General features: G+C 45.6%; 1 protein-coding gene across 1 annotated transcript in view; it reads left to right on the top strand.

Moving 5' to 3' along the window:
* LRRC34 (leucine rich repeat containing 34) overlaps positions 1 to 14,428 on the top strand; it is a 70,922-nt gene that overhangs the window by 20,258 nt on the left and 36,236 nt on the right. The window contains 3 exon segments of the mRNA XM_063916211.1: positions 2,063 to 2,127; positions 2,235 to 2,318; positions 6,038 to 6,166. Of these exon segments, the coding sequence (XP_063772281.1) occupies positions 2,063 to 2,127; positions 2,235 to 2,318; positions 6,038 to 6,166 (278 nt within the window).

Genomic DNA, 14,428 nt, shown 5'->3' with positions numbered 1-14,428 from the left:
ATCTTCTACAAGCAGCTAGATAAATGTTAAGTAGATTCTGATTGGTTGCTATGAGAAACATCACCAGTTCTAAAAAAAACTCACACCTTAGTATAATGTAGTATAGCATACCTCCCAACCAGGGCCGTAACTACGTGTGTGCCAAGGGGGCTTGGCACACAGCGCAGTTGCCCTGAGGGCGCAACGGCCAGCGGCATGTAATGAGTCAAATTGACTCATTACATGCCGCCGAAGTCTGCGCCGTGCGCCCCGCTGTGTAGGGAGAAGAGGACCAGCGCCGGGCAGCGGAGAGAAGGAGTCGGAGGGAGGGGGAGCAGGGAGCCGCAGCAGCGCTATTTGATTGGTAGTAAGCGCCGCTGCAGCATCCCCCTCTCCTCCTGTATTGGCTGCCCGGCGCTGCTAAGGATGCTGGGATGCGGTTCCCCAGCATCCACAGCAGCGCCAGGCAACCAATACAAGAGGAGAGGGGGATGCTGCAGCGGCGCTTACTACCAATCAAATAGCGCTGCTGCTGCTCCCCCTCCCTCCTCCTCCTTCTCACCTCACACAGCCTGCACCGAGAGGAAGCTGCACGAGGAGCCTGTCAGCGGGGAGGAGGTAAGCATATCCCCCCCCTCTCTCTCTCTCTCTCTCTCTCTCTCTCGGACACCGTCTGCCGCAATGTGTAAAATGGGGTCTCGTCTGCCGCAATGTGTAAAATGGGGTCTCGTCTGCCGCAATGTGTAAAATGGGGTCCCGGCTGCCGCAATGTGTAAAATGGGGTCTCGTCTGCCGCAATGTGTAAAATGGGGTCCCGGCTGCCGCAATGTGTAAAAAGGGGTCCCGGCTGCCGCAATGTGTAAAATGGGGTCCCGGCTGCCGCAATGTGTAAAATGGGGTCCCGTCTGCCGCAATGTGTAAAAAGGGGTCCTGGATGCCGCAATGTGTAAAAATGGGGACTGGCTGCCGCAATGTGTAAAAAGGGGGACTGGATGCCGCAATGTGTAAAGAGGGGGACTGGCTGCCGCAATGTGTAAAAATGGGGACTGGCTGCCGTAATGTGTAAAAAGGGGGCCTGGATGCCGCAATGTGTAAAATGGGGTCCCGTCTGCCGCAATGTGTAAAAAGGGGGACTGGCTGCCGCAATGTGTAAAAAGGGGGACTGGCTGCCGTAATGTGTAAAAAGGGGGCCTGGATGCCGCAATGTGTAAAAAGGTGGACTGGCTGCCGTTATGTGTAAAAAGGGGGCCTGGATGCCGCAATGTGTAAAAAGGGGGCCTGGCTGCCGCAATGTGTAAAAAGGGGGACTAGCTGCCGCAATGTGTAAAAAGGGGGACTGGCTGCCGTAATGTGTAAAAAGGGGGCCTGGATGCCGCAATGTGTAAAAAGGGGGACGCTGTCTATTGTAATGTATAAAAGGGGCGCTACTGTGCAGCGTAATTTGAATAATGTAGACTACTGTGCACCGTAGTATGAATTGCTATTATTTTGTGGCCACGCCCCTTCCCCGTTAAGCCACGCCCCTATATAATTTTTTTTGCGCACCTACGGCGCGCACTGCCCCTATCTTACATTGGGGGGGGCGCCACTATCGTTTCTTGCACACAGCGCTAAAATGCCTAGTTACGGCACTGCTCCCAACTGTTCAGAACTTTGGCGGGACAGTCCCGTTTTTCACAGTCTGTCCCGCCCGTGTGTCACAGTGTCTAGCGATGGTGGTGGTGTGGGGAGGGGGCAGTTGGGAGATCCCCCGACTGTCACTCTCAGCTCTGAGCAGAGCAGCTGTGAATAGATGCTGTGCACACAGCATCTATTCCCTGGCAGAGAGGGACAGGGGGCATGGCCAGCAGCTCACTGAGCGCTGTTCATGCCCCCAAAGTGACAAAAACGGGACATGGCTTGCGGTCGGGCACTTGCCATGAGGCCACACCCCATAGCCACAAGGCCATACCCTGTGAGGCCATGCCCCCTGATTTTGGGAACAAGAAGTTGGGAGGTATGGTATAGTATAGCATATCTATGTATTATATTGTGATCTTACAATCTTAAGCACCATTAAATAAAATTGTTTTTTTTTTTTTAGATCTTGATTTGAGGTTCAACAAATTGACGGATAGTGGTGCTGTACACATTGCAAAATTTCTTCAGGTATGTTGTAAAAAGTGCATTAAAATATAAATGTGCTATTATTGGAATACGTTATTGCCATTGCAATGTTATTGCAAGAAAAGAAGAACATATTTCTTTTTTGTTAGGATGATTCTTCTCTCTATCATTTAAATCTTATGGGAAATGACATTGAAACAGAAGGTGCTGAACAAATTGCTAAAGCCTTACACGTAAGTAAATAACAGTTGTGATGTTTCTCCTAACATCTTTTCTGTATCCTACAATGTCTTCAGTTTTATCATAAAATGAAAGTTTATACACTTTTATTTGCCTTAACGTCATACCATTCTGGTTGAAATCTAAAATACTGTCCATGTCACTTCCTCCTCAGAGGAAAGTGTTATGACATTGGTGATTAGGAAATAACAATGGCCCTCATTCCGAGTTGTTCGCTCGCAAGCTGCTTTTAGCAGCTTTGCACATGCTAAGCCGCCGCCTACTGGGAGTAAATCTTAGCTTATCAAAATTGCGAACGAAAGATTCGCAATATTGCGAAAAGACTTCTCTGTGCAGTTTCTGAGTAGCTCGAGACTTACTCTTCCAGTGCGATCAGTTCAGTGCTTGTCGTTCCTGGTTTGACGTCACAAGCACACCCAGCGTTCGCCCAGACACTCCTCCGTTTCTCCAGCCACTCCCGCGTTTTTCCCAGAAACGGTAGCGTTTTTTCAAACACTCCCATAAAACGGCTAGTTTCCGCCCAGAAACACCCACTTCCTGTCAATCACACTCCGATCTCCAGAACGAAGAAAAAACCTTGTAATGCCGTGAGTAAAATACCAGTCTTCATAGCAAATTTACTTGGCGCAGTCGCAGTGCGAACATTGCGCATGCGCAAATAGTGGAAAATCGCTGCGATGCGAAGAAAATTACCGAGCGAACAACTCGGAATGACCACCCATGTCCCAATAGCAATGTAGATTTATCCATTAACTGTAATAGGTGTACAATGAAACAGTGATAACACCACAAACTTAACACAAAGTTAAAAAAATGTATACCCATCTGCTTACTATAGTGTGGGCACTGTCAAAGTCAGAAAAATATCTCTATGCACACTACCATATTTGCACCTCACACAGGTCCGTGCTGCGCATGCGTACGCTCTCCCGTACGTGCGCATACTCACAGTCGCGGGCACCCGCAGGCGCATGGTATGCGTATTTACGGTAGAGTTTATGCGATCGTAGCGTGCGACTCAATCATTACATATTTTCACTATATAATGTATTTTGTAGATCATGGTCCCTTTGATAGATTTAATATAGAATGTTCATGAACAGAGAAATCCCTCTTTGTTTGATACGAAGGGTCAGACAGGAGTAATACAGTGGTGTTTAGTATCCATCGGAAGAATATTTAATTAGAAATATTCCGGTGTTGGTTTGAAGCAGATCAATCGCTCGTGCGAATAGTTATGGACATAAGAAGTTTATGAACATTTACTTTATTTGCACTTTATTACCCATGCGGCGGGAAACCCAGTTTCCCTCCCACCTGAGCTGTTGGAAATAGTCACAGCCCACCTGTATGAATCAACCTATGACCTTTTGTTATAATGCGAAGCCGAATTCCTGTGTCCAATGAACAATAAGATTGTAGGGACCATTGAATTGCATTGTGTGTGGGGCATAAATAGGCAGGCCGACCATATCCAGTGCTCTCTCTCTTCAACGGTTCTCATTGCTGATAATCGGGAGCTGGATATCGAGGCGCATGCGATCGTTTCCCCTTGTGCGTAAGTGTTTCTCCGCAATCATATTGTCTTGATGTTATTGTGAGCCATTTCTCTCTCTCTCTCTCTCTTCTATTTCTCCCGTATTTTTCCCTTAATTGTATTGTATTGTATTTCCTGTGTAGTTATCTGGTTAGTTAGTCTATGTTATATTGTAGTGTATGCTTTGTACTGTGATTCTTTTGCAAGTATAATAGTCATAATACATATAATAGGTTTTGGACCCTAAGCCCAGGTATCTGTGTATTTCTTATAGTGTTAAGTATTCCCTGAGCGTCGGTGACGCTCAAGCAGCCTTGTAGTTAATCAGGTTACACCAGGTTGCACTTACACTCTGTCACCACACTAAGGTTTACTGTATATTTCGTTGTTAAAGGTATAGATATAAAGGTTTAACGTTATAAGCGTCTGCACCGCTGGTGATCTCCTCGTGGTCCCGAGCGTCCGCTACGCTATAGCGAATCATTACGTTAGTCGGCAGCCAATAGCGTGCCTGCCTGTGATCTCTGGGCCGTAAGCGAACGTGACGCTTGAGCGTCTCGACTACGGTTGAGCGATCGTTACGCAACTTGCGTACCCTTACGGTACTTCTTACGTAGATAGCGTACAGTGTTCTTAGACCTCTTAAAGTGTTTTATATACGATAAATATTTAGCTTTATCAGCCATATAGGACAAAGATTCACTATGTTACAGGGACGGATCTAGACTTTTCTTTAGGGGGGCGGTTTACGGTTTAATCTTGACTCCTCCCTCTACAGTCCCAACTCCTCCCATCTGCACTCCTAACTCCTCCTCTCTCAATTCTGACTGAACTTTTTGAGTGAGACTGAGATAGAGCCTTGTGATTGTTCTATGTACATGTGACTGTGCTATGGGGTAATTGTATTTATTAGCCCTAGTACCCACACACCAGCAAGTGAGGGGCAAATGCTTTGTAACCCTTGCTCTCCTGGCTCCTCTGAGCTGCTGTGGTATACGCTGCAGCACATCGTTCTGCCTCAGGCTCTCCCAGGAGAGCTCTCTTCTGCTCAAAAGTGGGCGTGGCTATGACTGTGTTAGGGGGGGGCGGTCGCCCCCTTCGCCCCCCCCCCCCTAGAGCCGGCCCTGCTATGTTACTAAGGGGATGCCAAGAGTTGGGGTGTGGGTGCAAAGTACAACAGGGTCTCAGGATCTTTTGGGAGCACGGGAGTGGAAGAGGTGTAGCTCCCCCAAGAAGGCATAGCCACGCCCCCCTCAACACACAGGGGGTCATTCAGGTGTGGACGCAAAGCGGCGGTTGTAAGTATATCAGTGTTTTCACACTGCACATGCATATGAGCCGCAGTGTGCACACGCAGCGAGTGATTTGCGAGTAAGGACACAGAAAGATTTTAGTCGGAAAGTGAGTGATGGGACGTCAGCGTTTGGGGATGGTAACGGGGAGTGGTCATGCGAATGCAGGCGTGTCATGACCATTCAGATGGCATTTTGTGGGCATGCATATATTAGCAGCTGCGATCACACTTGCTAATGGAGAGGTCTGTGCATTGTGGAAGAGCAGATCAGCCTGCGCATGTACAGAGGGACTCAAGCTCTGCATGACGACCCGATGTGTGACAATGTTACTGATATTTCTGCAGTCATGCAGTGCCGTATGCAAAAGATGCAATTGCAATGTGCGTCCTTTTGCACGGGTTAGCTTCTGCCCATATTAGCATATTATTGCATACAGCAAATCATTGCAACAAGAATAGGAAGAGCAACCGCACCTGAATGACCCTCACAGTGCCGTTTTGCTGTTGCAGAGGGTCTGATGGGCTGTGAGCAAGCACACCCAGGCATGTGGCTATAGACCACTAGTCCTAGGGCCCTCTGGATGTCTGGGCAGCCCTGAATGCCAAACAGAAACATATACCACCTCAGAGGGTTATGTTCCACACAACAATTCCACCTGTAAAACATACAGCAAACTTTACATTAATCCTTATCTAGCAGTGCTGTAAGTAAGCCAGATAACCTTCAATTGCCTTCCTACTGGTATACAGCAAAAATTATTATAAATGCAGGAGTCCTTCACAAAAATAAAAGTGCATATTAAAGTCTAAAAATGCTATAATAAAGCTTAGTAAAATAGATATTGCTTTGTTTCATGTTTGTGACATTTGTTTTCTTTCAGAGGAATGACACACTTTGAAGCTTAAGAATGACAGGCAACAAAATTGGAAACAAGGGCGGGATGTTCTTTGCATCCATGCTGCAAATTAATTCCACTCTTGAGCAGCTGGACCTTGGAGACTGTGACTTGGTATGTCCAAGAACCTGGTATTCTTACATCCCTCAGTTAGGATCATCAGTTGGTACTAGAGATGCGCGGGTTTGGATTTACTCAGATTTACCCGGATCTCAAAACGGCATCTTATTGGCTTTCGGATGTCACGTGTTTTGGATAGCCAATAAGAAAAATCCGGGTAAATCAGAACTTGCGTTAATTCTGTCGTTAAGAACAGAGTAAATCTGAACCCGCATATCTCTAGTAGATACCCTCAGCTCACTTAGGATCACTTATAATCAATATTATTTATTGTTTAGTAGTATTATTTATTCATAGAACACCTCCCACGAATGGCAGCTCCATGTCTACTATAATATGCTCCTCAAGAAGACACCCCAAATATGCCAATCCTTAGGTCATTCACACATAACAGAGTTATGGGCCAGACTGATAGATCATCTATATTCACTAAAAATACAGCTTGCATTCAATTTAAAAGTCTTTCAGCCTTTACGTTGTGGCACTCATCATAAACAAGTGTGCGAGTGAAACAAAACCTGACCATATCATTATGCTGTTCTGGGATGGTGACATATGTATTCAATTCTTTACTTCTCCTTTATCAACGCTATAACAATGTTATGTATAGAGTAACACTTCTATTATTGTTTCATTACAAAGATTGGAAAAAGTAGTAGTAAGCTGCACTCCTTCCTAGCCAGTGGGGTGTGAAGGGGCACTTTTTGCTGCCACTGGAAGGTGTGGGGCTTTCTGTGTCCCATGGACTTTCAACTAGTATCATATCATAAATTATCCAAAAACCATTGAAAAAATGTTTATACATCTGATTGCTTTTTAACACTTTTAATACAGATGATGATGATGATGATGTGTATTTAAGTTTTCAGTATCAGCAGCCACTGTACTCTTATTTATTTTTCTAAGTATAACTGAACTAAAGGGCCCCATACACTACAGCGACATGTCGGACCCTCATGTCGCATAAGATTTCCCTTGAATCGCCCGGCAGCCTCCCGGATGGCAGGATCGCAAAGGATATATCGTATGTGGTCCTTTTGCTTATGATGTACCTTATGCGATCCCAGCCATGCCGGTGGGATCCGTGAAATCACAAGTGCAGCACTAACGACCTAGGGGCTCTGATCCGATGCTCACAGGAGCGCGCATCGGATTGGATGTAAAACACATCCGATTTGGTACTTTCCATACGATTTATCGACCCGAAAGGTCGAAATCGGATGAAATCGGGTATTATAGTTGTAGTGTATGGGCCCCTTTACACTAATCTGTTTGCAACCCCACCGTATTATTAATAAACCAGCATTTATAATCATCAGGGCCGTAACTAGGTGTGTGTAGAGTGTGCCACTGTATATAGCGCTGCAGGATAGGGGGCGCTGTTGGCAGCACTTGTCCATTATCTGTTTAAATTACTTTCACTTGTAGCTTACCCCCTTTTTGAAATCCATCATCTCCCGACCGCCCATGTCTCCTTCCTCTACCCCTTCTGTATACAACATTCATGAACCTAAATTGAGAGCTCTTTGTTATTCAGTCACACTGTTCTTTATTACATTTCAAGAAACTGGCATACCCAAGATTCATACCCAATGCATGTGGCCAGGGCCGCCATCAGGGGGGTACTGCAAGGTCTGGCGTCCTGGGCTCTGACAGAGAGGGGGCCCGGGTTGCAGCAGTATAAATTGGTGAAGGCAGCCATGCAGAGATAGTGATGCAGCGCCAGTCACATTTCACATTAGGAGCTGGCTGCAAGCCATTCAGAGCTCGCCGACCGGCAGCCAATCAGGAGCGGCCACATGCTAATTGGCTACCGATCTGCGCTGCACTGCTATCTCTGCATGGCTGCCTGCACCAAATTATACTACTTCCACGCGTTCCAGGGGCCCCCGGGGAGGAGGAGGATGAGGATGAGAAGAAGGCAGTGTCAGGCAACCACCTCTTTCCAGGACAACAGGAGCAGCTACAGCACTCGGAGCAGAGACACAGCGGGCTGCAAGATCTGCTTGAAGCAGGTGAGCTGCAACTCAGCTCAATCACCCTGTCTCAGTGTCCAACACAGGCTCTAACACACACACACACACACACACACACACACACACACACACACACACACACACACACACACACACACACACACTGTCTCCATGTCCCCCTCAGGCTATTATCCTCCCCAGTATATAATGTCTCCATGTGCTTCCTCCAACAGTGTATGTCTCCATGCCTCCCCCCCCCCCCACCTGCCCCATCCGTCACCTGTGTTATATTTATTTTTTATTGTTTTCTGTGTGTGTCTGGCCTTTCTTTTACTTCCTTCCTCTGCCTGCATCTCCTGTATCCTCACCACCCACCTGTCCCTTGTGCCCTTCACAAACACATTTCCTCTTGCCCTGCCCTCATACCGGCCAGGGGGAGTCCCGACCTATTTTGTTAGTCCTACAATTTCTGATGGCAGCCCTGGATGTGGCCATGCAGTCACACACTCTGTTCACTGAGCTATCTGAGCTTACCTAGAAAGCTAGAGAATTCTAACTATTTTAAACGTACCATGTACTTTATGAAAAAATGATCAGCATTGCAGCTGCGCATATCTGTGTAATGTGTGGCTGCAAGGGATTGGATGTGTGGTTACGCTCAATAGCAATGCTGATGATTTTTATACAAAGTGCAAGTAGCTTCATATACTGTAGTTAGAAACCTCATAGTTCTTATGAAAGATCAAATATCTCAATGAGTAGTGTGTTTGACTGGAATGCAACATGTTATAGGTTTCATTCCTTGGTTGGCAGTATATTGAAATGTGTAGTTTAATAAAGGGTATTTTATCTGAATGACAGCGAGCTCTTAAGTTAATTGCATGACTGTGGTATAAAGAGGATTTGTGTCCAAATCCATTGTCTTGCAGTGTTCTATAAATGTGTTTGTATAACACACACACATATATATATATATATATATACACTGCTCAAAAAAATAAAGGGAACACTTAAACAACACAATGTAACTCCAAGTCAATCACACTTCTGTGAAATCAAACTGTCCACTTAGGAAGCAACACTGATTGACAATCAATTTCACATGCTGTTGTGCAAATGGAATAGACAACAGGTGGAAATTATAGGCAATTAGCAAGACACCCCCAATAAAGGAGTTGTTCTGCAGGTGGTGACCACAGACCACTTCTCAGCTCCTATGCTTTCTGGCTGATGTTTTGGTCACTTTTGAAAGCTGGCGGTGCTTTCACTCTAGTGGTAGCATGAGACGGAGTCTACAACCCACACAAGTGGCTCACGTAGTGCAGCTCATCCAGGATGGCACATCAATGCGAGCTGTGGCAGGAAGGTTTGCTGTGTCTGTCAGCGTAGTGTCCAGAGCATGGAGGCGCTACCAGGAGACAGGCCAGTACATCAGGAGATGTGGAGGAGGCCATAGGAGGGCAACAATCCAGCAGCAGGACCGCTACCTCCGCCTTTGTGCAAGTAAGAACAGGAGGAGCACTGCCAGAGCCCTGCAAAATGACCTCCAGCAAGCCACAAATGTGCATGTGTCTACTCAAACAATCAGAAACAGACTCCATGAGGGTGGTATGAGGGCCCGACGTCCACAGGTGGGGGTTGTGCTTACAGCCCAACACCGTGCAGGACGTTTGGCATTTGCCAGAGAACACCAAGATTGGCAAATTCGCCACTGGGGCCCTGTGCTCTTCACAGATGAAAGCAGGTTCTCACTGAGCACATGTGACAGACGTGACATAGTCTGGAGACGCCAAGGAGAACGTTCTGCTTCCTGCAACATCCTCCAGCATGACCGGTTTGGCAGTGGGTCTGTAATGGTGTGGGGTGACATTTCTTTGGGGGGCCGCACAGCCCTCCATGTGCTCGCCAGAGGTAGCCTGACTGCCATTAGGTACCGAGATGAGATCCTCAGACCCCTTGTGAGACCATATGCTGGTGAGGTTGGCCCTGGGTTCCTCCTAATGCAAGACAATGCTAGACCTCATGTGGCTGGAGTGTGTCAGCAGTTCCTGCAAGACGAAGGCATTGATGCTATGGACTGGCCCGCCCGTTCCCCAGACCTGAATCCAACTGAGCACATCTGGGACATCATGTCTCGCTCCATCCACCAACGCCACGTTGCACCACAGACTGTCCAGGAGTTGGCGGATGCTTTAGTCCAGGTCTGGGAGGAGATCCCTCAGGAGACCATCCGCCACCTCATCAGGAGCATGTCCAGGCATTGTAGGGAGGTCATACAGGCACGTGGAGGCCACACACACTACTGAACCTCATTTTGACTTGTTTTAAGGACATTACATCAAAGTTGGATCAGCCTGTAGTGTGTTTTTCCACTTTTTAATTTTGAGTGTGACTCCAAATCCAGACCTCCATGGGTTAATAAATGTGATTTCCATTGATAATTTTTGTGTGATTTTGTTGTCAGCACATTCAACTAGGTAAAGAACAAAGTATTTAATAAGAATATTTCATTCATTCAGATCTAGGATGTGTTATTTCAGTGTTCCCTTTATTTTTTTAAGCAGTGTATATATATATATATATATATATATATATATATATATATATAGGAAGGGGCATCATAGCATGGGCTTTCTTTGGGATCAATTTTGTCATGCCCCTTCCCCATGGCGACATGTGCCTTGTGTCACTACTGGAAAAGAAGGATGGGCACCAGAAAGTCTAGGTACGGCTCTGAAACTAATTCTCCAATACACCTAAATACCATTAAAACTCAGATGAAACATCAGACCAATATGTTTTGGCATCCTTATGAATTAAATCACGTTCCACTACAATACCATTGTTGACAAAAAGAAATTACACTGCTACTGTATTTACTATTTCCAGGCAACATCCACTCTTGTTCTAGACCTAACACCCCTCCAAACATACTAGAATTTGACATATAGGATAAGTGCTCCACCAGGCCCCACAATAACAGTGCACAACTTCAGATAATATCATAAAATAACAAACATATACATCCCTTACACAGGTGTCTCAGTATGGCGACTACATCCTCATCCAATGTAACATCGATTTCACACAGTTCAACATGTGAGGAAAGGAGATAAAAATAGCAACATGTGTAGTAAAGTTAATTTAATACACACAGCACAACACAAATATTTTAAAAAGCAAAAAGCACATTTAAAATGCATAGGTTTAGGAGACCCCTTAATCCTGCTGCTGTGAATAATACAGAACAATCACCAGAAGAGTAGAGAACTAGTGGTAATCAGTTCTCAATAAAGCTCTTTCAATTATAATCACCAGGATTCCCGGGCAGATAATCTGGGATTTCCTCCTGGCCATCATTCAGTATTTCAGTCTAATCCAGCAGGTGTTGTGGTCACCCTCTCTCTCAACTTCCAACGCATTTCGACCCTTTTGCCTTGGGTCTTTCTCAAGGTAGAATAAAGCAGAATAATCTCAAACACACAGGTAATTATTTAAACTCCCCTTGTCCAATCCGGGCGAACCGCAATCACAATGCACAGCTGAAGAACTCCCAGTGCACCGCCCCCCCCCCCCCCCCCCCCCGGTTGTCCTGGGCAACGTGGAAGCCAAACACTGTCACGGTGAGGACAGCGCTCTACCCGCTACCTCACTTCCGGGTGCCTGAGGTGACTGACAGCATCACACCGCGGGTCTCCCTCTGTGTGCGCTGTGGTTGCAAGTTTCCCCGTAACATCATTTCCGCGGGTCTCCCTCTGTGTGCACATAAGGGTGAAACATTGAGAAAAATCGTGAAAACGCCAGTTTTTCACGCCTTATGTTTCTTCAACTCTATTTGGATACCCCCGATAGATGGGGAGGTAGGTGGTAAAATAGATGTAAATACAAAAATAACCCATGGGTTGTATTAAATAACGCCATTATCAGTTTAATTATTATGCCGATTAGACACCCGGAGGTGCGGTCCACATGGTGTGACACCAAAATAGCAGAGCTGCTCGGCTAAGTTAATGTCACCTCCTCGGATGGTGTCAACGAACAGCACCCACACTGTTTTCTTGTGCCGGAACTTGGAGGGAGGCTAGGGGCTGCTTATCATAACAAGACTGGTGGGAGAGAGGCTAGGGTCTGTCCATCATGACAAGAGTGCCAGGAGAGAGGCTGGGGGCTGCCCAGATTGGGATCAAATCATCACTCAATTAGGCATGGCTTTGCAAAGTGAGGCCATACCCAGTCTCACGAGCATGTGCGCCTCCACACATGCACACACTATGATACTGTCGCACTGGGTGTCACCAAAGGTTGTGACGCTTCTTCACCCAAGGTCCATTCAGGCTTTGCCACAGCTGCAGCAAATGCAGCATGCTCTGGCCCTAATATTGACTCCAAAAGACAGCCACAGAGAGAGAGAGAGAGAGAGAGAGAGAGAGAGGAAAGGTTATATAAAGCTGCAAAATTAAGATAAGACAGGTAAATCAAAGAAGACTTTAGAAAAACGGTGAAGGAAAAGGGAAAAAGTAAAGGCAAAGGTAAGAGCAAACAGAAATATAAATAAAGAAAATCAGCAACTTGACATTTTAGTATAATACATGTCTTCTCCTCTTTTAGGGTTCTCTTTTCCAGTCACTGATATTTCAGTTCCTATTAGGGTTAAATAAAAAAACAACAAAACACACAACCCATTGAAGAGACTATTGATTTTGAACAAACTGTTTGTGTAGTCCATCCATAATAAAAGCCTATTACATTTGTGGTATTGGGCAAGATTAAGGCTTGTGTTAGCCCCACAGCAAATAAATTGTGGGTCCCCTACCAATAAAACTGTCAATATGATATGCTGGCGATGTTTTAATGAGTAAATACTCCAAGCACCACTGTAGTGTCCCCAGTTCACATTATGCACACAAACCCTCAGTCCACATATACCATAGTGCTCACCATATTGGTGATGCTGCTTTATCTAGGGGACCCCTATGTGTGGGGACCCCCAGTGACTGTCCCGGGTGCCCTGTAGTTAATCTGATACTGTAGATGGCTGAGCCTTTTTTTTATTTTATTTTTTTAAACTCATTAGTTATGCAATGTTTGTTGCCATATTTGTGAGTCTAATAACTGAAAACAAAGACATATCAGAGCCAGGAATGCCATTAATTCCCTATGAAGCTTCGAAAGATGAGTTTGAGGCTGGGTGTTTTAGTAGTCAGGGCCTAATTCAGATCTGATCGCAGCAGCAAATTTGTTAGCTAATGGGCAAAACCATGTGCACTGCAGGTGTGGCAGATGTAACATGTGCAGAGAGAGTTAGATTTGGGTGGGTTATTTTGTTTCTGTGCAGGGTAAATACAGGCTGCTTTATTTTTACACTGCAATACTTAAGTTATCAATGAGTTGAATGTAACTGTCAACATTTGAAAAAGTAATTAGCAGCCTAGCAGCTCTTCCAACACACCCACGAGGTGGCTCCCTAATGTCATTTTTTTTTAATAGGGTGTCGCCAGTAGCCCTAATCCCCAGCTTTCCTTTCTGTTTAGTTATATTGGATTATACAGTATTTTTCTGTGCAGGGTAAATACAAGCTGCTTTTGCTGTAACCCACAAATGTTAGCTTTATTTTTACACTGCAATTTAGATTTCAGTTTGAACACACCCTACCCAAATCTAAATCTGTCTGAACATGTTACATCTGCTCCACTTGCAAAGCAACATGGTTTAGCCCAGTTGTTTGCTTAATTGCTTTACTTACAAACATGAATCAGGCCCTTTGTGTACTCCCATAAAGGGCCTGCACCAAAAGTGCTGACTGTAATCTTGCCAGTTCTGATGCGTGTCACCTCAGAGAAGGATAGAAAGCAGTAACTGTAATGTTGGGCCAGATGTACTGAGCCTTGAAAAGTGATAAATTGCATGGTGATAAAGTACCAACCAACCAGCTCCTGTCATTTTTCAAACTGACATGGCAGTTAGGAGCTGATTGGCTGGCACTTTATCACCGTGAAATTTATCACTTTTCAAAGCTTAGTACATCTCCCCCAATATTGGGGGTCATTCCGAGTTGTTCATTCGATATATTTTTCTCGCAACGGAGCGATTAGTCGCTAATGCGCATGCGCAATGTCCGCAGTGCGACTGCGCCAAGTAAATTTGCTATGCCGTTAGGTATTTTACTCACGGCATTACGTGGTTTTTTCTTCGTTCTGGTGATCGTAATGTGATTGACAGGAAGTGGGTGTTTCTGGGCGGTAACTGGCCGTTTTATGGGTGTGTGCGAAAAAACGCTACC

Source organism: Pseudophryne corroboree, chromosome 4 (assembly GCF_028390025.1).
Source record: "Pseudophryne corroboree isolate aPseCor3 chromosome 4, aPseCor3.hap2, whole genome shotgun sequence".
Classification (NCBI taxonomy): Eukaryota; Metazoa; Chordata; class Amphibia; order Anura; family Myobatrachidae; genus Pseudophryne; species Pseudophryne corroboree.
The sequence above is the reverse complement of the archived record's forward strand: the minus strand, read 5'-3'. Positions and strand labels throughout refer to the sequence as shown.